The sequence below is a fragment of the Mizuhopecten yessoensis genome, unplaced genomic scaffold, assembly GCF_002113885.1.
Source record: "Mizuhopecten yessoensis strain PY_sf001 unplaced genomic scaffold, ASM211388v2 scaffold6217, whole genome shotgun sequence".
Taxonomy (NCBI): Eukaryota; Metazoa; Mollusca; class Bivalvia; order Pectinida; family Pectinidae; genus Mizuhopecten; species Mizuhopecten yessoensis.
Window position 1 is genome coordinate 176,173 of NW_018406439.1, and position 25,573 is coordinate 201,745.

General features: G+C 37.5%; 2 protein-coding genes and 2 long non-coding RNA genes across 9 annotated transcripts in view; 3 read left to right on the top strand and 1 right to left on the bottom strand.

Moving 5' to 3' along the window:
- Window positions 1-3,355: 3,355 nt before the first annotated feature.
- On the top strand, window positions 3,356-4,177 carry LOC110451863 (protein SON-like). The gene has a single exon (XM_021500084.1). It carries the CDS (start codon window positions 3,356-3,358, stop codon window positions 4,175-4,177), a length of 822 nt encoding a protein of 273 aa, XP_021355759.1.
- Window positions 4,178-7,758: 3,581 nt separating this feature from the next.
- The window catches only part of LOC110451856 (filamin-A-like), a 43,820-nt gene continuing 26,005 nt past the window's right edge, over window positions 7,759-25,573 (bottom strand). For 2 of the 6 annotated variants that reach the window (XM_021500072.1, XM_021500074.1), the window contains exons 3-17: window positions 24,083-24,211; window positions 22,860-23,030; window positions 17,710-17,868; window positions 17,413-17,616; window positions 17,130-17,282; window positions 16,509-16,637; window positions 16,108-16,272; window positions 15,551-15,652; window positions 15,150-15,287; window positions 14,914-15,044; window positions 13,465-13,753; window positions 12,656-12,871; window positions 12,162-12,176; window positions 8,718-8,909; window positions 8,081-8,504 (exon numbers count right to left, since the gene is read on the bottom strand). In XM_021500072.1, the coding sequence (XP_021355747.1) occupies window positions 8,317-8,504; window positions 8,718-8,909; window positions 12,162-12,176; window positions 12,656-12,871; window positions 13,465-13,753; window positions 14,914-15,044; window positions 15,150-15,287; window positions 15,551-15,652; window positions 16,108-16,272; window positions 16,509-16,637; window positions 17,130-17,282; window positions 17,413-17,616; window positions 17,710-17,868; window positions 22,860-23,030; window positions 24,083-24,211 (2,381 nt within the window). In that variant the 3' untranslated portion in view covers window positions 8,081-8,316. Of the gene's footprint in view, window positions 8,505-8,717; window positions 8,910-12,161; window positions 12,177-12,655; window positions 12,872-13,464; window positions 13,754-14,913; window positions 15,045-15,149; window positions 15,288-15,550; window positions 15,653-16,107; window positions 16,273-16,508; window positions 16,638-17,129; window positions 17,283-17,412; window positions 17,617-17,709; window positions 17,869-22,859; window positions 23,031-24,082; window positions 24,212-24,451; window positions 24,474-24,537; window positions 24,593-25,573 lie in introns of those variants that run through there. The other 4 variants (XM_021500075.1, XM_021500076.1, XM_021500070.1 and 1 more) reach the window with 4 other exon arrangements.
- LOC110451858 lies at window positions 16,573-17,222 on the top strand. Its single transcript, XR_002463114.1, has 2 exons — window positions 16,573-16,659; window positions 17,104-17,222. It is a non-coding gene; the product is annotated as an uncharacterized LOC110451858 (long non-coding RNA).
- LOC110451857 overlaps window positions 22,307-25,573 on the top strand; it is a 29,140-nt gene continuing 25,873 nt past the window's right edge. Inside the window, exon 1 of the long non-coding RNA XR_002463112.1 lies at window positions 22,307-22,629. This is a non-coding gene — a long non-coding RNA (uncharacterized LOC110451857). The remainder of the gene's footprint in view (window positions 22,630-25,573) is intronic.

Here is a 25,573-nt window from a genome sequence, read left to right on the forward strand (position 1 = left end):
CCACAGTGAAACTCTATACCAACACACTCTCCACAGTGAAACTCTATACCAACACACTCACCACAGTGAAACTCTTTACCAACACACTCACCACAGTTAAACTCTATACCAACACACTCAACACAGTTAAACTCTATACCAACAAACTCTCCAAAGTAAAACTCTATACCAACACACTTACCACAGTGAAACTCTATACCAACACACTCTCCTTAGTGAAACTCTATACCAACACACTCTCCAGAGTGAAACTCTATACCAACACACTCTCCACAGTGAATCTCTATACCAACACACTCTCCACAGTTAAACTCTATACCAACACAATCCCTTGAGTGAAACTCTTTACTAACACACTCACCACAGTTAAACTCTTTACCAACACACTCAACACCGTGAAACTCTATACCAACGCACTCACCACAGTGAACCTCTTTACCAACACACTCCCCGCAGTAAACCTCTTTACCACCATACCATATAACTGGCTCATATAGAAAATTAGATTTGTTATAGCCTCAACCACTTCGCCAGTGAACACCACAGTGAAACTCTATACCAACCTACTCACCACAGTGAAACTCTTTATCAACACACTCTCCACGGTGAAACTCTTTACCAACACATTCACCACAGTGAAACTCTTTACCAACATACTCACCAGAGTGAAACTTTTTACCAACACCCTTCCCACAGTTAAACTCTATACCAACAAACTCTCCAAAGTAAAACTCTTTACCAACACACACACCACAGTGAAACTCTTTACCAACAAACTCTCCACAGTGAAACTCTTTACCACCACACTCTCCACAGTGAAACTCTTTACCACCACACTCACCACAGTGAAACTCTACACCAACACACTCACCACAGTGAACACCACAGTGAAACTCTATACCAAAGCACTCAACACAGTGAAACTCTTTACCACCACACTCTCCACAGTGAAACTCTATACCAACATACTCTCCACAGTGAAACTCTTTACCACCACACTCACCACAGTGAAACTCTTTTCCAACACGCTCACCACAGTAAAACTCTTTACCAACACATTCAACACAGTGAAACTCTATACCAACGTACTCAACACAGTGAAACTCTTTACCACCACACTCAACACAGTGAAACTCTAAACCAACGCACTCAACACAGTGAAAATCTTTACCAACACACTCAACACAGCGAAACTCTATACCAACGCACTCAACACCGTGAAACTCTTTACCAACACACTTGCCACAGTGAAACTCTTTACCAACATACTCACCAGAGTGAAACTTTTTACCAACACACTCACCACAGTAAAACTCTATACCAACGCACTCAACGCAGTGAAACTCTTTACCAACACACTCTTCACAGTGAAACTCTTTACCAACATACTCACCAGAGTGAAACTTTTTACCAACACCCTTCCCACAGTTAAACTCTATACCAACACACTTACCACAGTTAAACTCTATACCAACAAACTCTCCAAAGTAAAACTCTTTACCAACACACACACCACAGTGAAACTCTTTACCAACACGCCCTCCACAGTGAACTTCTATACCAACACACTCACCACAGTGAATCTCTATACCAACAAACTCTCCAAAGTAAAACTCTTTACCAACACACTAACCACAGTGAAACTCTTTACCAACAAACTCTCCACAGTGAAACTCTTTACCAATACACTCAACACATTGAAACTCTTTACCAACATACCCTCCTCAGTGAAACTCTTTACCAACACAATCAACACTTTGAAACTCTTTACCAACACACCCTCCGCAGTGAAACTCTTTACCAACACAATCAACACTTTGAAACTCTTTACCAACACACCCTCCGCAGTGAAACTCTTTACCAACACACTAAACACAGTGAAACTCTATACGAACGCACTCAACACAGTGAAACTCCTTACCAACACACTCTCCACAGTAAAACTCTTTACCAACACAGTCAACGCAGGGAAACTCTATACCAACGCACTCAAAACAGTGAAACTCTTTACCAAAACACTCACCACAGTGAAACACTTTACCAACACACTCACCACAGTTAAACTCTATACCAACAAACTCATCACAGTGAAACACTTTACCAACACACTCTTCACAGTGAAACTCTTTACCAACACGCTCTCCACTGTGAAACTCTTTATCAACACACTCTCCACGGTGAAACTCTTTACCAACACATTCAACACAGTGAAACTCTATACCAACAAACTCACCGGAGCGAAACTCTATACCAACACACTCCCCGCAGTAAACCTCTTTACCACCATACCATATAACTGGCTCATATAGAAAATTAGACTTGTTATAGCCTCAACCACTTCGCCAGTGAACACCACAGTGAAACTCTTTATCAACACACTCTCCACGGTGAAACTCTTTACCAACACATTCACCACAGTGAAACTCTTTACCAACAAACTCTCCACAGTGAAACTCTTTACCAATACACTCAACACATTGAAACTCTTTACCAACATACCCTCCTCAGTGAAACTCTTTACCAACACATTCAACACAGTGAAACTCTATACCAAAGCACTCAACACAGTGAAACTCTTAACCAACACACTCAACACAGTAAAACTCTATACCAACGCACTCAAAACAGTGAAACTCTTTACCAACACCCTCTCCACAGTGAAACTCTATACCAACCTACTCACCACAGTGAAACTCTTTATCAACACACTCAACACAGTGAAACTCTTTACCAAAACACTCACCACAGTGAAACACTTTACCAACACACTCTCCACAGCGAAACTCTATACCAACAAACTCTCCAAAGTAAAACTCTTTACCAACACACACACCACAGTGAAACTCTTTACCAACACGCCCTCCACAGTGAACTTCTATACCAACACACTCACCACAGCGAAACTCTTTACCAACACCCTCTCCACAGTGAAACTCTTTACCAACAAACTCTCCACAGTGAAACTCTTTACCAACAAACTCTCCACAGTGAAACTCTTTACCAACAAACTCTCCACAGTGAAACTCTTTACCACCACACTCTCCACAGTGAAACTCTATACCAACGAACTCAACACAGTGAAACTCTTTACCCACACACTCAACACAGTAAAAATCTTAACCAACACACTCAACACAGTAAAACTCTTAACCAACACACTCAACACAGTAAAACTCTTAACCAACACACTCAACACAGTAAAACTCTTTACCAAAACACTCAACACAGTGAAACTCTAAACCAACGCACTCAACACAGTGAAAATCTTTACCAACACACTCACCACAGCTCCAAAGTAAAACTCTATACCAACACACTCACCAAAGTGAAACTCTTTACCAGCACCCTCAACACAATGAAACTCTTTACCAACACACTCGACACAGTGAAACTCTATACCAACATACTCTCCACAGTGAAACTCTTTACCACCACACTCACCACAGTGAAACTCTATACCAAAGCACTCAACACAGTGAAACTCTTTCCCAACACACTCACCACAGTGAAACCCTTTACCAACACACTCAACACAGCGAAACTCTATACCAACGCACTCACCACAGTGAACCTCTTTACCAACACACTCAACACATTGAAACTCTTTACCAACACACCCTCCGCAGTGAAACTCTTTACCAACACAGTCAACACAGTGAAACTCTTTACCAGCACACTCTCCACAGTGAAACTCTATACCAACCTACTCACCACAGTGAAACTCTTTATTAACACACTCTCCACAGTGAAACTATATACCAACACACTCACCACAGTTAAACTCTTTACCAACACACTCAACGCAGTGAAACTCTATACCAACGCAATCAACACAGTGAAACTCTTTACCAACATACTCACCAGAGTGAAACTTTTTACCAACACCCTTCCCACAGTTAAACTCTATACCAACACACTTACCACAGTTAAACTCTATACCAACAAACTCATCACAGTGAAACACTTTACCAACACACTCTCCACAGTGAATCTCTATACCAACACACTCTCCACAGTGAAACTCTTTACCAACACACTCACCAGAGTGAAACTTTTTACCAACACACTTACCACAGTTAAACTCTATACCAACACACTCATCACAGTGAAACTCTATACCAACACACTCCCCGCAGTAAAACTCTTTACCACCATACCATATAACTGGCTCATATAGAAAATTAGATTTGTTATAGCCTCAACCACTTCGCCATTGTTCAAGTCTTATTGATCATAGCACTGTTATGGTTTTTACTATCATAACACAGTTAAAGTATCAAACATCCTACCACAGTGTACGTTGACAAACCACTTTTAAACTCTTACCATCATACTTCAGTAAACGTCTTAATAACATTACCTCAATAAATGTCTTAACCAACATACCATATTAAAGTTTAACTACCAAACCAAAGCAATGGGCTGAACCACCATGCCACAATAAAGTTTAACTACCAAACCAAAGCAATGGGCTGAACCACCATGCCACAATAAAGTTTAAACCACAATTCCACATTAAAAGACTTCAAACTTTGTGTGATACTGCTAATCCCCGAAAGAATCACAAATCGTCATCGTTGTTTTAAATACCTTTTGTTTTGTTTTCTCCATTCTGTATACCACCATACCTCATACCAAATTAAATCAATCTGCAGTGTCCTAGGTCACTGTTGTTTTTTATTTGGTGTTTATCTCTTTGGTTCCTATTGTTTCCTCCATTTTAAGTTCCTGTCCCTTCGATTACTGTTGTTATTTTCCCTTTTTTGTGTTGGTGTTGTTGTATTTTGTTTATACTGACTACCGTCTTAGCGTGTTGACATATTTTATCTATATGTTTATTCGTTTTTCTAATCTACCGATAAAGATTACCGCTATTGTCCATCCATATCCTGACGTGAAGCATTGACCAATGAGAAGATGTCCTTTTCACCTATCCCGGTCTCGTTAAGTACATGTTGATAAATAATGGTTTTATTTGTCACAGTTATCTCTCCTACTACGTCATATTAACACTTATAGGTTTCGTCAAACAAACTAAATATATGGTGGCATTGTATTTTATAGTCCTCATCAAATCTGTATTTTTTGAAGTGGCACAGGGACATGATAACTGTCACACACATATGGCACCCATTGCTGTTTTGTATTAGAGTATATTTAGGCAAATTGCGTTCAACCAGAGCCTTTTAAGTAGAATCGCCACGAAGCATTACCCCGTGTGTCTGGGACCTATGTTCACTCTCATTCATGGTCTTTATTGTCCCATGTTCCTTACTGTTCCCTTTATTGTGGTTAGAGATGGACTAGATCGCATTAGCTTCTTCTTAGGGCTTCGTCGTATACATTACGCCTTTAAATGCTTTCTTGTCCATTTCGTCATTCCAATGTAAAGTCATTTTCGGCAATTCATAAAATACTTATCTACAAGTATTTCAAAGAGTGACACTGTGACGTGACTGGAAAACTTATTCGTTGAATGAATCACATTCTTGCCCTAAGAGTGAGTATTACTGTAATTATAAGTTTATATGCGTAAAAGATACAATGGCTGTCTGTTTTCTCTGTGTGTTTCTATCTTATGTTTACATCATCCGGTAGTTTGATCGAGACTACATACTTTATTGTCTTCAGTGAAAGTGTTTACTTTTTATCTTAAATGTTGTCCTGTGCTGTTTTTGGAGCTCGATTCTTCGATATGCATGTATTGCATTAGTATATTAAACAATGTATTACAAAGGGCATTGTCATTGCATGTATTTGGAATCATCTACAAAGCATCTTTTATCTGTGTAAGCCATCATCCTGCTTGTAGTCCATTTTAACAGTCCTCACGGTTGTTGTAACGGGGAGATAGTAACACCATTATATTAATGTAATTTAGAATTAGCTCGTATAGGATTTTACGACACAACCTGTTTATATCTACAAGACAGAGTTCACAAAAACAGTCAAGATGTTTTAGTAGCTTTCCGACCTACGGTGATATTGCTCATTGCTAATTTGCCTTATCTTATAAATGCTTGGTCATATGGATTTTTTGAAAGGCCTTTCTTCACAATTTCATATAAACATCGTATTCTTTGATAAAATTTAGTTGTATCAATTTGAATCAAACCAATTTAAATCAAAAGTGTATTGTATCAAAACATATGCATACTCAGTTTTAATATTCTAATCGTTGGAAAACATTTTACTTGAACGTGGGAGAAAGTGAACCTAAAGTCGTACTTTGCTGAAATGTAACACAATTTCTTTTTTGGTTCCTAACCTACATTGAACCATATTTATAGGTTACAAAAACAAAACTAATCTAACTTGATAAGTCTTGCTTGCAATTATTTCAATATTTCTATTCACATGGTTAATTGTTCCAGCCAATGATTATTTCTATTGAGTGTAGTCTAAGACATCTTAATGATTTATGTATACTACCTAAACAAAGATACTTTTAGAAATCACCACGTTACCCATATTTGCACAAAACTTAACAGTTAGTCGGTCAGGTTATTTTATATTCTAGACACAAAGTAACTGTTGTTAATAACGCTGTGGACTGGATGGAATTTATGAGTGTACTATTCTAAAACCGATTCTTACTATTTCATAGTTACATGAATATTCTATAGTGCTTTGTTAAATAAATTTGAAGAGAATCAACTCCAATAATAGATAATAATAGCTGCAATTTCCTATATGAATCCATATTATATTCTGAAATTTTGCAAAATGTTTATTTCTTGGTAACTTATCCTATATATCCAGTGGGTGAATGGCCAATGTGTTTATACACAGAGACTTTTGGGCCAGTATCCCTTGAATTTTATGTAGGATGGGTTGTCAATAAATATCCAAAACATAAACAGAAAATGATTAAATAAAAGTTGTAAAATGTTAATTTCACAAGCTAAATTGGAGTTATCTCCCCTGCACTGTTTAATTGGATTGTTATGACAGAATATATGTAATGTTTGTAAATAAGTTTGGAAAGGCCTTAAATAGGCCTAGCCTGATGTCCAATCCAATTGACATATATAAAGTCAATAAAATCTGTTGAAATGAAATGAAATGAAATAACGATGTGCGTTTAAATTAGTATCCATTGGCTATAGCATTGATTCATATACATTCGTATTTCAACCACCTACCATATACATGTACTTTAAACCGTCTTGAGTGTCCTTTTTTCAAAATGTTTCTGTTACTTAAAAATTTGACCTTTCCACTCTAAACATTATTGTACCTCGTACCAAACTGAAGTAACGTCTTTTTAGAGCGTTTTTTTCCAAATAAACAAAACGGCGATATAAATAATTGTTATTTATCTTGTTTTGTGCACTCGTGATATGATGATTATTCTATGAATATTCATGAAAAAGGTGTACAAAAATACTTCATTTTGTTTCACTGAACCGATGCGTTCCGTAAAAAAATAAATCCTTCATCTTTACGAACAAAAATATGTACAAGACGTCATCAAGTGTCTTTTCTGAAACAATACTTTCCCCTGAAATAAGATATAATTAAGAAATGAATAATGAATATTTCTTGCAAAGATCTATGGAATATTCACCAATAATCATCAGAGAGCAAGATCAGTGGAATAGAGAGAAGGATACGATAAATAAGACATGTATTTTACCTATGTTTTACAACCTATTCTATTTCGTTGTGTTCAGATACCCTTTCGTAGAATAAAAAAAAAGTCCATAACCTTATAAAAAATTGACTGGGGCTGCACAATAAAACACGGAAACGTACTGTATGTAATGATCTAAACATCTTGTTTATTTCAACAATCCATACGAAGTCGAATGTCTCAGTGAATATGTTGGCATCAACTAAAATATATTTATAATTGTGAAAATTTCAGCAATTTTTCTCAGATTCGAAATATGATTGTACTAACATTGTTTTTCTACCGCAAGTATTAATAACCAGCCTACATGTACAGTCTAAAAAACATATAGAGAAATATTTTAATATTAAAACAAACTAAAAATTCGACATCGTCATATATTAATGAATAATAAATTAGCAAACAATGAACGAAATATATATTACTATGAAATAAATAAAAACCTGAACTTATTTGGAGCACATTTGAGTACAAGTGTGGTGGCGGAGGATGGTTGCCTACGACTTAAGGGCGGTCCGGGTCAGGAATATCACTCTTTAACAAACTCCAACGCGTACAAGCGTATACACAATATCAAAAATAAGTGTTTAGAAACCCATAACGTTCCCTCTACTCGTGCAGGAAGAGTCGGCAAACATTGCATAGAAATTATGGTACATCTGATTTGAGTTGTGGTGTATCTATGTAGAGAGAATGAAGGGGCTGCCAGGAATATCCTCATCACCCCATTTCACCATGAGTGTGTGCTCCCCTATTTCGTGACATTTGTAGCTGACTGTGAATTGCGTAGGACCATTCTTCTTCACAGTGAGCTCGGGTTCAGGAATACCCTTGGGATCACACATAGCGACGAACAGCATAGCGCTACCTTTAAACAACGAAAACAGAGCTTGTTAATTTTGTCGCTCAGATACTAACGAGTCTGTCAAGCGATTTACACATGTATCATTTAACTTATTGAAAGTTTGATTTAGACAGAAGAAACAATGCAATACACGTTATCAAAGCGATTGATGGGCATACATTTGCTTTCCGAATACATGATCATCAAAGCCAACTTAATTGGGAAAACTATAATTACCAGCTTCTTTGGTGTCGATGGAGAAGGTCTGCACCTGGTTCGTTCGTATTTTCTTCAAACCAGCGCCTCTGGCTTGCACTTTGCTGGCGTCTCCACGCATGCGCTTTACTGATTTACCACCATGTTTCTTTTCCATTGTTTCCACTACCATTGACGTCTGTTCATTTACCTGGAGTGGTTTTCGTCCAGATCCTTAGGAAACAGAAAAATATATACATAGGATTTTGTAATCATACAAATTGATAAATAAAGCGGACCTTTTGAGCAAGGATAAACTAGTGGATGCCTCGATTCAAGTAATAGTCAATACATTTATTGGTCGAATGAATAGTGACTGCAAAGTTTCTAAATGTTGATATTCATATATCAGTCAAAACAATATTTAAAACGGACATACTGTATTGCTTTACACTCATATGTACAGTACTTACATAGCATAGAACATATTTTCATACTCCAGTATATACAGTACTTATACTATATACAATACATTGTCACATACCAGTTTATAAAGAACTTATACAGTATACAATGTATTTATATACATCAGTATATACAGTACTTATCATACAATATACCATGTATTGTTATAAATCTATATATACAGTACTTACATAGCATACAACAGATTATCATATACCAGTATATGCAGTACTTATACTATATACAATGCATGTCGATGCACCAGTATATACAATACATATACAATAGTTATACAATGTATTGTAACACGTAAAGTACTTACAAAACATTCAAAATATTGTCACACACCTGTACATCTTTATCTGATTGCTTACAAATAATATGTAGAGCAATCGTAAAGAATGGACATTGGATGCAATTAATGGGAAGAGAATGAAACCTGAGCCACCAGCGATTAAGTTTGTATAATACACATATAAGTATAGATATAAGAAGATCGGTTGTAGTGTCATAGTGAGAGTACATATGAAGGGCAGGGAATTCTGTAAATGTAAGACATATTTAACAAAATGCATATTCAAGGAATTAGATAACTCAGGGACAATGTCAAAAGGCAAATGTAATTGATAACAGAATGGAACACGATGAAGGACACGGATTGAACGAACAGTTAGAAGAATGATCAAGGTACAATTGCTATTTCGGAGTCTGGTAAACATAAATTAGCATAAATAAGCTCTGCAGCGTACCAGTGTAGAATTGTCACTGATTAGAGCAACCGTCATCGACGAGTCTTTCATGTAGGACATCTTTCAGAAAATAATTTTCCGTCAATTCATTATATGTTGTACATTTCAAATAAACACATCGATAAATATTCACACTTTATACGTTTTGAAAACATTTATAAAATCTATTTCATATTAAGTGTAAATGTAGATGTTCACACTTCGTGACTAACCACTGTGTATATCGTAATTGCCCAGTATTCCAGCACTACAAATGGTGGTGTTGTTATATATACTGATTCTGTATACACGTATAAAGTGTGAGGTATTAGTCGGGGTCATGGGTTCACACCACAGTCTTCAGATCAAAGTCAGTTATTAGTTCCTGAAAAAGGTTAAATCACACTCTGGATTTGCCAACAGGTAATTAGTCGTCATTTGCACAACGGCAGCACAGCAGCCTTTACGGGGTGGGAAAGGGCGATCAATCTTATATCAACACTACACTATTAGGTTAGGACGTTCACACTCTTGTATTCCAAGTCTGTCACTTTGATCACAAACCACAATCCTACTAAATCTTTCATTGGATTAACAAAACACTGATGCCAAATTTAAACCATTCACTCACATTTCTGTATGAATTGGTAATGTGTATGCGTATTTTCGTTAAGGAATTACTTATATATTATCCTCCAGTTATAGTGATAACATATTTATTTCAAAGCTATGGCGGAAACATTATTCATGTTTTAAGCTATACACACCTCGTCAATGCATTTCAATAGCAGTTCAGTGCTATGCATAGGTATTTGTTTCAAAGTGACACAAATTAACATTATTACCATAAACTTGTTCATGACATTTATTTATTAATAATCTGACAAATCTATCCATGTACAAAAAGGCAGACACAACGGACCAAGATATAAAAATAATAATTAATTAAACATTGAATCCCAAATACTTTTTCGACGTTTTGTTCTGACAAGATGGAATATAGTTCTGTCGGTTATTAAAAAGGATAGCATCCATGTACTGTGGCTTCTCAACGATAAAACAAAAAAAGACTTGATTATAATTTGAAAGTTTGATTTATAAACAGAAAGTAAACCTTATTCTAATACATACATTCATAATCTATCCTGACATATATTGAGGGTGTAAACTCGAACGTAACGTAAAAATGAAAATTCGTGACGCTTTGATTCAGCAATAATGATATAATTTAGTAACATTATACATGGAGCTGGGTGGCTTTCAGAAATAGTAGGAATTATATCTTTAAGTTAAAATGTTAAATGGAGTTATAAGACAATACAATCTAAAAGGATAATTTAGTAAAAGGATGACATACATTCATACAACCTAGCAGTAATGTTATAACAATATTCAAATGACCGAGATATCGTTAACACCAAATATCCCCAGTTATGTCAATGTCTAGGGTTTGACAACTTGCCATCTTTGACGATAAAATAGTATTGAAATGAAAGGAACTAGGGTTAGTAGCGTTTGCGATAACTTATTCACAGCTCGGTAGCAAACTCAAATTGTCTCATTTGGACAGTCAATCCAAAGCGAAGTCGGTCTATCAATACCCTCCTAATCCTGTGGTCGAAATGTTCTATTGGACATGTGTTTACAAAGGGCCATCACCAGAAAGGTGAAAACAAGTGTTTGGAGTGAAGTTATCATATTATTATACTCAAACATATGTTCGATCTGGTTTATCGCCAACGTTTCCTCTCTATCAATGATGAATATCCACACATGCAGGAAATCAAACGAAAATGACATATGAACCACAATGTCAAACCACGAACTTATACATTTAACCAAATATTGAAGTAAACAAACAAATAAACTACTGTAAACATACTACTTACATCCATTTACGTACGAAAAGAGCAGCTTAAAACCGTTGTTGATGAAGCCATGGGGATACTCTTACAACACTTACTACTCGTTTAAATTCATTTCACTACAAGATAATATAAAGGTAGTGGTCCACGTGTGTGAATTCATGTTTTAATTTTGTTGTATATAATGTTAATCTTCTTCTGTGAAATTCACATATATACTGCTTAGTTAAACAATATCAACAGATGTGCTACTTATTGTTTAAATTTGTTTCCAAAAGAGTGATTTCTTGAAACAGGGCTTAACGTTTTAATTGATGGTATAGTATGCAGAGTCCTCATGGCTTTTGAACAACACAAGCGAGCGCAAAAAGCAACTAAATAGACGAACTGAACTACGGTGGAGGTTGAGAAGGGCTGAAGCACCCTACCTGAGCCCCCAGACGCTGTGTCAGAAACAGAAAACAAATAGTAAGACATGTAGACACTCAAGCTACTCAGTCACTTCCTTCTGGAGGTGTGAGAGTGACTTATGCATGGTATGCGGTAAATACGATTCCGGTTGGCATTTGTCAGTAAGAAACCAATAATTAGTGACTGATACACACCTTAGTGTAGTTATCTCATTACACGTGTATACTGAGGTTAGACACCAGGAAAAAGAAGTGGAAAGTAGTTCGGAATTAAAGGGGATCATTTCATACTTTCCGTGCAAGAAGTCAAGTGAAAAAAAAGAGCATGGTTGTTATACATCAATAAATTAAAAGCAATGTTATTTATATCGATATTTTGAGATCTCAACAGCGTAAAGAGCTAGTCTAATGCACGACAATCCGGTCTCAGGTTGTCGTTTTATCCCTGCTGGATACACCCGAGTTTATGTATGGCGAGAAAGCTGTGTATAACCTGTGTCGAGTCGGTTTACCTGTAATAACAGCAGCGTAAGGACTTCCGGCGATGGCGATGTTGCTGTACTTAATATTGATGAGGTATTTTCCTGGAGCGAACGGCGAGTAACTGAACTCGTATCCTTCGTCAACTTCCTTACAGCTGAGTGCCGCCTTGGAAGGACCATCGATGTACACCGCTAAGAATCCAGATCCAGATCCCACCGTTCTTACTACGAACTTGTTCTTCGTACCTGTAAGGATTGTAACAATATACACACACATGTTTTGAATATATTAAGCGTACTGGACATGTTTGGCCGGGTAATAATTTTTGCGTATTCCTATCATTGAGAAGATGTCGTTGAAACAACAATTACAAATATAGGTATTCGCAAAACAAAATATGACCGATAAATATGTATGTTTAACAAAACGTCTGTGTGACAAACAAATAAAAATAGGTCTGTATAATTGGCGATATGTGTTTACAATATGACTGTATGAACAATAATATGGTTGATTTAAAATATATCTGGATTATAAAAACAATGTCTATATGATTTACAATTAGCATTTCTGAAATGAGAGCTTTATACTGCCATATCTGAGTTGAGAGCTTAAGAAATTCAGATATCTTATACTCAGCATGCCAGTGTAAATGGTCTTTCTTTAGATTGTTGATAAGAGTGTAATTTGAGAGTAAGATTTACATTTAATTCCATTGTTTCACAGTGGCAACGATTTGTATGTTCACTTTAATACTACATGAAGTTAACGTTAATCAATATTGAATCAACTGACTTGCTGAATCCGTAGATCTTGTTGTCTATGTTGAGATACCTACCACATTTGCCGGTTTCTAAGCCCTCTCCGTGGGCGTGTAACATAGCGGGATCGGCCGCGGTAGACCCGACCATCAAGGCGAAGGGACTGTCAGGGATATGGTGGTCGTTGAGTTTCACATCCACGTAGTGGACACCGTTTTCCTTAGGGATGAACCGGACCGCGTACAAACCTGTGTCCATCTCCTGCAGGAAACAGTCCTCGTGGGCCCCCGAGGGAGTCCTTACGCAGGAATGAATTGACCCAGTGGCCCCGTTGAAGGAGACAGTGAAGGTGGCAGGTTTATCAACCTGCAGGTAAAGAATTTATTACACATCATTACATGGAAAACTATTGGCGACATGTTTTTAACACTTTTTTACGATAATCTTGCAAGTAATCTCCATTCCCAGCCCCCAATTATTATCGGACATGCGTTTCTATATAAACCACATCGTTCAGCAATCGTTTATGAAAACATTATGAGACACCAGCCTTGTGATTTTACAGCATCAGAACGTCAATACACAATGTCAGGTGTATAATTGATACAAGAGTCCTAACAATTATATTTTTAAATTGATAATGGTATGTGCTTGTATTATGGTGGAATATATAACTGGGGTGAGGAAACATTTTTCCATTTTTTTCGAATTTCGAGCTATATATTCCACCATAAAACACGCACATACACTGATTATCTTTATTCTACCAAGTTAAATGTAATAAAAGTCCTTGTCGTGTCTACCTCAGTGTCCCTACGCCTATGCTAAGCAAGATTACCTAGTACCTGCGCGTTTTTGTTCATTTCTGACCATGTTGAAATTTTCCTATTTTTCTATTTAACATGGATGTATTTTGAGAGACATTTTCGTTTTGAGTCGCTATTTGGTCGACAGACGATAACTAATTGACATTGTCGTCATGTTTTATACTAGATGTATCTATCGACATCGTTAGTCCACACATGCAATCAGCATTTAACATATTTACAAATGCTATTTTAATTTTCAACTTCGCGGTGAGTTCGACGGAATATTCTGACTGTGTGTTTGCCAGGTTAAAAGTAAATCTTCTCTTATTCGAAAAAGGAAAGCTGTCCCGCTGCTTGCTTAATTACATTTGAGAAGGAGGTTATTAGAAGAGCATTGGTCTGTTGGAAAATATTACATGCATTCGCATGGTCTATTGCCCAAAAGTACATGGTCATTAACCAACGAAAGATGTCAGACCACCGCAAACATGGTAGACATCTTAATATCTCCTTCGTTCACTTTTTCCGTTAAACATAGAACAATAAGTAGTAAATACCAATTCTTATATAGCTTAATATAGACACTTTGACGACGTATGTAAATGCTAAAACGTGTTTCTTGATAGCTCATTCACGCAACATCTACTAAAAAGATTGTAATACTTGTGACCATAATGACAGCGTTTGATCCGTTAGTGTTTCGGATTTGGTACGTACCGACAGGCCCCTGTCCTTGAGCGCATGCACCGTGACTTTGCGGGTGGCCCCACTATCGGGTGCAATGTTCACCATAAACGGAGAGCTGGGGATATGTTCGTCATTAAACTTCACGTGAATACCATACATTCCTGGACAAAACAAAAGTGGAAAATGATAGATAATAAACAAATATCAAAAGTGTTAGTGGTAAATGCCATATCGTATAATGACACTACTGCTATTAACTAATGTACCTGGTTTTTTGACGAAATATGAAATTCCCAAGAACCCGTGAGGGCGCTCCTCTAGTTTGATGTTGGCGTTACATGGCCCCTCCAAAGAAACACAGAGTTCACCAGCTCCTGCTTCACGTGTGTAGATGTTGAAATCGTCTACAAGACAATAGCCAATGTTAATATCACATCATAGCCCCAGGCATGTTGGTAAAGAAGTTATTTCCTTATGTTTTACGTACTTAACTTTAACCTATCTTAACTCCCAATTCATAGTGTATAGAAATAGTATAACTGCTGCAATTCTACTAAAACGATTCAAGTTCTGCACGGACTGAAATATGAATAACACGTCAATTATTTTCATTACTGCGCTCATTTGTAGGTACAGGAAGTAGGGAACTAAAGATGACAGTACTCACTGCTGACGGTGACCTCTCCTCGCTCAACGCCCGGACCTCCTACTTGGACCTTGTGGCTACCGCCTGACGATAGCTGCCCGACGGAGTAAATGAAAGGACTACCTGCAATACAGAAATCAATCGAAATGAATTTTCATCTAGCAAAGTTGTTTCCCTTGATTACAGACAACTGGAGGCAAATTAACAGGTATAAAAAAGGTTATATCATAATTATACTTACACAATATGTAACAGATTGCTGGTACATATATAACGCTGCACTTACTGCGTATATGGAAACAAAATACAAACCAACTGATACACAGTCGTACACGTCATATGAACGACAGATGTGGCTTTGCCTTGTCTTAATGTTGTGATATGAAGCCAAAAACAATTCGGCAATAATATAGATATACTTTGAATCAAAGCAACATTCCCTTGAATGTTTCTAGTGACAAGTGTGAATGCCTCCTACCTGGCGAGTAATATGTGCGCGAGCGTTGTAGAGCTGTAAAGGGAGGAGGGCACACATACAAGTAGCAAATCAAACCATAAGTAAGATATAAGTCAAGTACCTGAGATATGCATGCCCTTGTGTTTGATACTAAGAATGTGAGTGCCTGTCATCTGAGGGGTGAAATTCATTCTGTAGTGGTAATCGTCCTCGTCCATAATCTCGCACAATTCGGTACAACCGTCTCCGTCAGTAACGGAAGCCTCCATGTCGAACGGGTTCGTACCTGGTAACATAAAGCAGTGCTATATACATAAATAACGGTTCAGCTGCGCCGTCTGCAATGGAAACATCCATGTTGAAGGCCGTGTTGATTTGTTTTTCTTTAAAAACAATGTAAACCTTATTTCATTAATATTTTGTTTGTATAAAAATAAAATAACCACTTTTACTATTGTTGTATATAATATAAAACTAGTATATACATTTAAAGACAATCTTTTACATTTGTCTGACATTCACCTGGGATCTTCAACAGGAATTCACAGTGGTCTCCCTTTTTCACCGGTTCCGCTTGTACCATTTGCTTGGTGATAGTTTCACGGATACGTCCTGATGGATCACCAACCACATTGAGCAGGAATGGGCTTCCTGTAGGAACACGTGTTATTTGGTAAGGATCTCATTATCATATACATACATTGATAGGATGGTTTGGTCAAGGCTTCATTTACGTATAAGTGCTTGGCCTATGCATCCATTTTCTTACAAAGACTTCTTTAAACAGAAACATGTTGTAAGTACAATGTCGAACTAATTAAAGGTTGGTATTATTATCATAAACACACTGTACCGGGTTATTAGAACTGATATCATATTAATGCAGGGAATAAAAGTAAAACGCATGTCATGTAAACAGAAAGCCAGACTTTCTTCAGACTACCGACACACGATATATTAAAAACAGTCACATATCTTTTTAGCTATCATTATGTGCCCCCTCTGTAGCCTTCTTGTTGTTACAATAAGACACCACCAGGCCTGGGATTGTAGACTATACATTAAAACAGTGACATACAACTTTACCAGACCAATGCTATAATATTCTGTATTCCAGATCTGTGGCGCTATGCCACGCATTACCTATAACGTGTTCGTCGGCGAAGCGGATGTTGAGGATGTAGATGCCAGGCTCATGGGGGCTGTAGTGGATCTCGTACTGGCGGTTTTCGGAGGCAACACAGTCAATCTCTGATCTGTGAGGTCCTTCTATCACCATGCTGAGTCCACCGTAACCTGTCAATGACACGTATTCGAAATGATATCCGCTTATTGAACTAGAGTTTAGATAATATTTTACTTACTTACATGTACATGCAATTGTGTTGTTTTGGTCTAAGAATAAGGAAGGTTTAAGGTGTTTTACCTGCAGTGCTTGTGTCGATTTTGAGTACGTTGGACTGATTGGCCAGGGCCTCTGTAGTTGGTCCAGATACTTTGACCTTTGATGCGTGAGCGATCTCGCCATCACCAACATTGATAGAGAAGGGACTTCCTTTGATGTGTTTCTCATTCCTGTATACCTGTACTCTGTATTCTCCCTTTTGATGAGGCGTAAATGAGGCAAGGCCTGCAATACAAGACAATGCATAAGATGAGCAACGGTTACATGGGCAATCTGACGTCAGAACTTAACAACAGGTAATGGGGTACGATACAGTACCTAAGTGTCCATCGGCAAGTTTCTTGAGGATAATAGGCTCTGTGGCGCCACTAGGTGTTTTCAGATGGCCAGCTAAGTCCACGATATCTGGTTCCAGGACATCGAGAGAGTAATCACTGCTGTTGGCTAGGGATAGCTGAGAGCGTTTACGTCCTTCACCTGCACCAGATATCAAAGGTTGTGAATGATACCATCACAAAGGAGACGCATGTTTATGTCGACATTTATATCAAAATAACTTTTGTCAATCCATTACAGCAACTGATAAGCTTGACAGTGAGCTTGTGTGTTGGTTGGTTGTATTCAAAACTTAAAACAGTAAAGACATAAAATTATCATAAAAATATATGATTCCAAATTAACTTGGTTTTATGCACACATTAAAATGTATCTGTTTGTTTTCTATCGTTATCTATCGTCAAATCACTTATGTGATTTACAAAAAAACTATTGAACTGAATTATTTGCTTGAGAAAATATCTTATAAAATCCAGCTGCAACGCAACATTTTACATCGTTACAACAAAGACATTTAATTATTTTGAAGAAAATATGTTTGTTATTCAAATACCTTGAATGCGAGGAGTTAGTAGCGTATAGTCACTATATAATACTCATGCTGTATAGTTAGTCAGACCTAAAACGATAACATGTATATATAGCAAACAATAGGTTCGAGTCTCGTTAGTCTAGCCACGCCCAGTGTGACGGGTGCGATGGTGTGTCAGCTTTAATACTGGAAAACCCTATTTGTCCCTTAAACACTGGGTAAAAGAAATTACCGGTGGCTCGATTAGCGAAGTTCGACTATAAACCTCATTATACAGGAGATAATAACTGTAACAAGATCTCGACATCACATTCACTATAATCTTCACCAACATTGTCTTACTAGCGGTCAAGTATTGAGAATCAACATCATATTTTAGCAATTAAGTACTAGCATTGCTGGGTGAAAAAGTAAATATTATATTTTCACAGCAGTTTCAAATGGTATAGGTGATGTTTTCACTGCAGTTTGCAATAATAAAAATGATATTTTCACTAGTACAGAATGACACTAACATGTATCAAGTTTGTTTTAACAAAGTGTGAAACTTCAGTTAACAAAGGACAAGTAAATTGACAAAAAGCTATTCGAGAAGTATTTGGAACTTCAGTAATTGCACTGTTTTAATTCCAATAAGTTTGACTTTGGTATTTTATTTACAGTAAACCTATAAATATAAATTGATGTTTTACGAGTCACAAAGATGCAATATAATAGAGTATTAAATTGTTTCCCACTGAATAATATAAATCAAGACTGTTTTTTACACTAGTATGAAACACATTTGTATTTTGCGACAATCGTGAAATATATATACGGCAATCAACGGGCAGTCATTATATTCTTTGTATCTCTGTGTGGTACCGACTTTCAACGGGCAGCCATCGGCAGCCATCATATTCTCTGTTTCTCTGAGTGGTACCGACTCTCAACAGGCAGCCATCATATTCTCTGTATCTCTGTATAGTACCGACTCTCAACTGGAAACCATCATATTCTCTGTATCTCTGTATAGTACCGACTCTCAACTGGAAACCATCATATTCTCTGTATCTCTGAGTAGTACCGACTCTCAACTGGAAACCATCATATTCTCTGTATCTCTGAGTAGTACCGACTCTCAACTGGAAACCATCATATTCTCTGTATCTCTGTATAGTACCGACTATCAACGGGCAGCCATCATATTCTCTGTATCTCTGTGTAGTACTGACTAACAACGGGCAGCCATCATATTCTCTGTTTCCCTGAGTGGTACCGACTCTCAACGGGCAGCCATCATATTCTCTGTATCTCTGGGTGGTGCCAACTCAACGGGAAGCCATCATATTCTCTGTATCTCTGTGTAGTACCGACTCTCAACGGGAAGCCATCATATGCTCTGTATGTCTGAGTAGTACCGACTCTCAACTGGAAACATCATATTATCTGTATCTCTGTGTAGTACCGACTCTCAACGGGAAGCCTTCCTTTTCTCTGTATGACTGAGTGGTACCGACTCTCAACGGGAAGCCATCATATTCTCTGTATGTCTGAGTAGTACCGACTCTCAACGGGAAGCCATCCTTTTCTCTGTATGACTGGGTGGTACCGACTCTCAACTGGAAACCATCATATTCTCTGTATCTCTGGGTGGTGTCGACTCACAACGGGAAGCCTTCCTTTTCTCTGTATGACTGGGTGGTACCGACTCTCAACTGGAAACCATCGTATTCTCTGTATCTCTGGGTGGTGTCGACTCACAACGGGAAGCCATCCTTTTCTCTGTATGACTGAGTGGTACCGACTCCCACTCAGTTCTTTCCGTGTAACACATCATGCAAACAAGCACCTGTTACCTCATTTGTTTATGAAATGCATAGTTTACATGAACTTTTCATTGTTTGACGCAACATACCGGTACAACATAAATGTTTATATCGTATACCAAGTTACCACTTATCTGCAGCTGTTATTGCCAAACAATGTTAGCAGAAATATGATGGGTAATATCAGATATAAGTGTGCTTCTAAACTGTTTATTTTAATGTATATTTTACTTTTTGCGATGAATTGTATCTAATCCGTGTGTCAGGTACACTACTTCCTGCTTTACATAACATGTCATTTGAGTATTCATTAGCCATCATAACACGTCATCTCAATATTTGTATTTCTGGCGTATTTTCTACCAAGTTTCCTGTACCATCCACACATATACTAACCTACTGTAAGCTTCGGGATCTCCTGTAGAACTTTGTAACGTTATCTTTCCTTTATCGTCTACATAACTCCACATAGGCGGGAGTTGCAGGTGCACGCCAAAGTTATTCTTGCTGTGAGCTTACACGTGAGAGTATGTGTAGAATGTATGTCTTGACTATAGACGGTCTCCCAGTACAACAGTTACTTGTACATTATACAGTGTGACGTATAGTTATACTCCGCCTATTATGTTGTACCCGGTTGGTGAGACTACGTGTGCACAACTGTTTGGTTCTGTGTCTAACTCGTACGTCGTACGTGTATAATTGTTTGATTTTTTTCTACAAATGAAACCTGCGTATCAATGTTTGCAATAACGAGCCATATATTTCTATTCTTCGCTGCCATTTACGACTTTACTAAATGTAAAACATGCTAAACAATAAAGTAATAAAATATAAGCGTGAAATAATCTTCTAAGAAACAAATCTGTCTAGCATCGACAGAACAGATAATAGTTCGTATTAATTCGCAAGACATGTAATAAATACGTAATACAATCTGAATACAACCGCCAGTATCGTGTTGACATGTGTAAAGCACCGAGGTATACTTAAGATGTGGAGTGTTTCCGTGTATTAACGTTAGTACAGAAATTGGTACCATACTCAGCATCCTACCAATCCGGTAGTCTACAAGCATTCTTGCGACCGGAAGTACTCGGCATCCTATCAATCTGGTAGTTTTCAAGCATTCTAGCGACCAGAAATACTCAGCATCCTACCCATCTGGTAGTCTACACGCATTCTAGTGACCAGAGATAGCGCGCTCTACACACACCTACGGCACGTGACGTTGACGCAACATCGAGCATGAACGGACGAGACAGGTCACTAGTCATTAACGTTAGGGCATGTCAATATCTACATTACCATTACCTGTCCCGGAGGGATTTCATAAATTGGCCACGCTCTTACCTTATTTTTCGTTACTTACTGTCTTTATACGGGAACCTGTACATTCAAATTTATACACAAATCAATTCATCATAATCCTAATATCCTCAACATTTCACTGCTTCTTACATCTTCAATATTAAACATTTTTTCTTGGACTTCTCATCCTCAAGACTTCCATACATCGTTTCATCATTAACAATTACATAAATCCTCTCATCAACATTTTTCTTTATCAATTGTTATCGTTAGCTGAACGACACCTTACGCACTATTTGAAATTTGATGTTTTCATATTATTCAAAGCAGAAACATATATTCTTTTTGACTAAGGATGATCACTTCTCACATTTTTACAAAACGAAACGCTTACACCTTCAAACTGCAAAACCAATGTGACAATAGCTTTGATATATTTCAGTGCGTTGCCTGAAGACATAACTCAAATATGTAAAAAGGGCGTGGCCAGTTTATGAAAGTCCTTGTAATATAGAAGAATAAGGCTGTCCTCTGTCCGTTTATCTGCAACTCCATATCAAGTGACAAGAAACTCACCCTTTTTGAAAACCCCGTCTGCCTGCACTGATTGTGGGAAATAAATTGCAATGCAAAGATGAAAACAATCGTACGGGAATAAATAAGATAAATAAGACTAGTTCAATTCTGTGAATGTATGCATCATGTGTATGGATAGACGGTATTGTATTATAATGTCATTATCTTATTAGTCGAATACCGGAGCACTGCGACAGAGTGACTGGCATTGATATTGCACTATACGCGTACGTGTGATAATATATCTATACACGTGATGCACAATCAAAGTTTTGAACCAATCACACACACTGTAGTATATTGGTCAAGACAAAAGTAATCAGTCACCATCGTAACAAAACATCATACTACATTCCATCTCTCAATGTAACTGTATCCCAACAGAGAAATCATAGTACAACTAATGGGGGAATCACTTACAAAAAAACATTATGCTAAAAAGCAAAGGAAGAATCATCTCTTCACACAAACACAGTACAAGTTACTTTAGTCAGAAAGGCCATGCTGTAATTTTCAAGACTAACCAACATTGGCCAACAACAATCGGATGGAGCAGTGTGTGTATTAACATGACGAGGAAGTGGTAGTAAGGGGGTGTGGCTACCCGTACCCACATTTCTTACCGGTACACCATTTATACTAGAGGGCCACGGGGGATAACCGGGAAGGAAACAGGTAAGATGACAATACTCGAGCAAATGTATTCCAAAAACACAAGTTTATCAAAAAGATGTTGTATTGCTTAGTTACAGTTGTCGCATACTTTCCGCTCATGCGCATAAAACACATAACAGTGAAGTACGTGTAAATGTCCACAAACAGTGTATACGATGACGTATCAGACATCGATGCATAAAATATAGTGCTGAAACAGCAGCATGCAGGACAGAGACTGAAGTGTCTACCTGAAACTTTAGACTGGAACGGTGAACCCTTGATCTCCTTTCCTTTGTATTTGATTACAATGTTATATAATCCAGGCGTCATTGGCATGAAGGACACATCACACCTATCTGAATTATCCTTCCGCTTAAAATCAGTCTTTGTTGGTCCTTCAATTGCAATAGATACGTCCTCTGAAAATATAGATAATGTTTTTGTCAAACACATTACATATTCTGCATTGTGCTTTGTGCTTTGTGGGAACACAGTTATCCCAACACAATAATCAGTTGTATAAAATGAAAATGGAACTTACCGTAAATACATCATTTAACTGGAAGTATGTAGAGACGGATGCATCTGTGTCACACCTACTTTAATTATGCGAACGTAATGAATTAACTCTAAATGAGCGTGATATGTTCCTTATACCCTGTGTTTTAATTCTATAAAGGAGATCCAAAATGAAAAATAAAATAAAATTTTAGCGTGAGATTGATAAACAAGCAGACGATCATTTCAGTTCCGATGTAAATACATTCATCCTGAAATATGGCAGATTATCAAGTTCCTCTGGTTTTTGTGATTGTGGAGGAATCAGTGATGTCGGTATCACATTTATCAGACCTAGGTGTATGAGATCCATCCAGCGTGTTTAATGCTGTAAGCCTGATCCGTTAACTATCTAATGCTTTTTAATTGTTACCAGAAGCTAATAGCACCACTCTGGCATTTTGGCATTTATTGCGGAAGATTAAGTAATGGTATAATGGAGCATCTTGTACAGACTCTAGACAAGGAACATTGGGGTCGGGGACGAGGCCTTCTATCGACTAAACATTGCTCTAATGGCCCTCTATCTAACAGAAGACGAAGTAATTCTTGGTCGTGTAGCTAATGGTGTTTATACTAGTCGCTTAGTACTTCGTCACAATGAAGGACTGTTATTGTACACTGACCTGACTAATGTTATAGTAATAACATGGTTTTTGGCGGAGTATTTGGAACGGACGCTACTCTATACAGCTCTCGTTAACATAACCGTAGGGTTTGAATGTGGTGTTACGTCTTGGAGTAGACAATCCGCCAGGAGTACGACTGTAGCAGAATATTCCAATTTGAAAGAAAAAGTTTAAATAATTTTACCTTAAACTACTGTAACAGAAAATTGGTTGGTTCAATAACAGCGAAAACCCGTGGTTCCGACATTTGACTTAATACATTAGTTATGTGTATGCATACTTACTTAAGGTTCCAGCCTTAGCAGTGATGGTAAAGGTGGTCATCTGTCCACTCATTCCTCCGTCCAAACCGCCACCGAAAGCCGTCACATAACCTCCATCAACCTTGTCGACGAGACAGGAGAATGGACTACCTATAACAAACATAAAGCCGTTTTTCATGGGCAGTAGTCAATTTATGAATTACCAATACTTAAAAGTTTGATCATGAAAAGCAACCAAACATAATATACTAATGAACTGCATTAGTTAGATTAACTGTGAGTTTATTTTGCAGTATACAAAAATATTGAAATTGTTTTCAAATCTTGAAGAAGGAGAACTTGTCCAATGTATCAAGAACCAATTTTATCAATATTATGATATATCCAGACCAATTTGCTATTGGCGTGTATCTGACGTTGTCGTTTCTGGAATGTACGTTATGCCGGTACATTTACATGGCACGTGTAGTACGTACATTTCATGTATCGAGCGATGTTGCTGTCAGTGTCGCTCATACAATAACCTTAACGAGCTAATAACGAATCCACCACCACGTGTGAGGCGATAGTCTCTCTCATTACGTTGTCTATACGACTTAATAACGTGACAATGCGCGTGAGATGTGCTGCCTCATGTGGTGCAAACAGGTTATCCGGTGCGTTTCCACGTCCTGACAAAGTCAAGCAGGTAACCATGTGTTCAGTTTATCAGTTCTACATGTAACCATGTGTCTGTGTTCTTGCTCGGATCATTTTTTTATTATTGGATAGGGACATCAGAGAAGAACATATTTTTGAAAATACAGTGCAATTTGTGTTAAATTATAGACAAATTTTCAGAACCCGTTTAAGAAAAATATAAAATGTAAAAAAACACAAGATTGACCGCTAGGCCTTTCTGCTTTCTTGAGCTTCTTACGGCAGACTCACGAATCCCAAGAAGGTAGAAAGGCATTGCAGTCCGTCTTGTGTGTTTGTTATTTTATTTCATATGTTATACATCTATATATATATATGTATACGCCTGAAGAAGCCCTAGAAGGGAGAAAGGCCTAGCGGACGATCTGAAAGATTTATGTTTTTATTCTATATTTTCCTTCGCAAGGACTTATTTATTTATTATCTACTTTATATAAATATATATTGCAACGGTTGAAAGGGCCCTGCGATCATCCCCTATCGGAGCTATTCTACCACATCAGACTCTGCACTGACGGACTAATTCGACTCATTAAATGACATGTTGACATTTGTTTATCAAACATAGTATTTCTGTGATCACCAACAAAGCAAGCATATGCTTTCTTTTGTGTGTTATTACAGCAGATATGTTCTCGTTCCGTTTGGAATTCGGCATATTTGTATTGGATTGCTTCATTTAGTGCTAGTAGATTATTGAGGGTAACGTAAACACGTGATATGAAAAAGTAGCCGCCTCTCTCCCCAACTCTCCTGTCATTACCGATATAGTATATATTAATGTATATATACATCGGTATATCTATGGAACAT

What these genes read in the sequence shown, in the direction of transcription:
- LOC110451863 (XM_021500084.1), top strand. Translation starts at nt 3,356, where the DNA reads ATGAAACTCTTTACCAACACACTCGACACAGTGAAACTCTATACCAAC.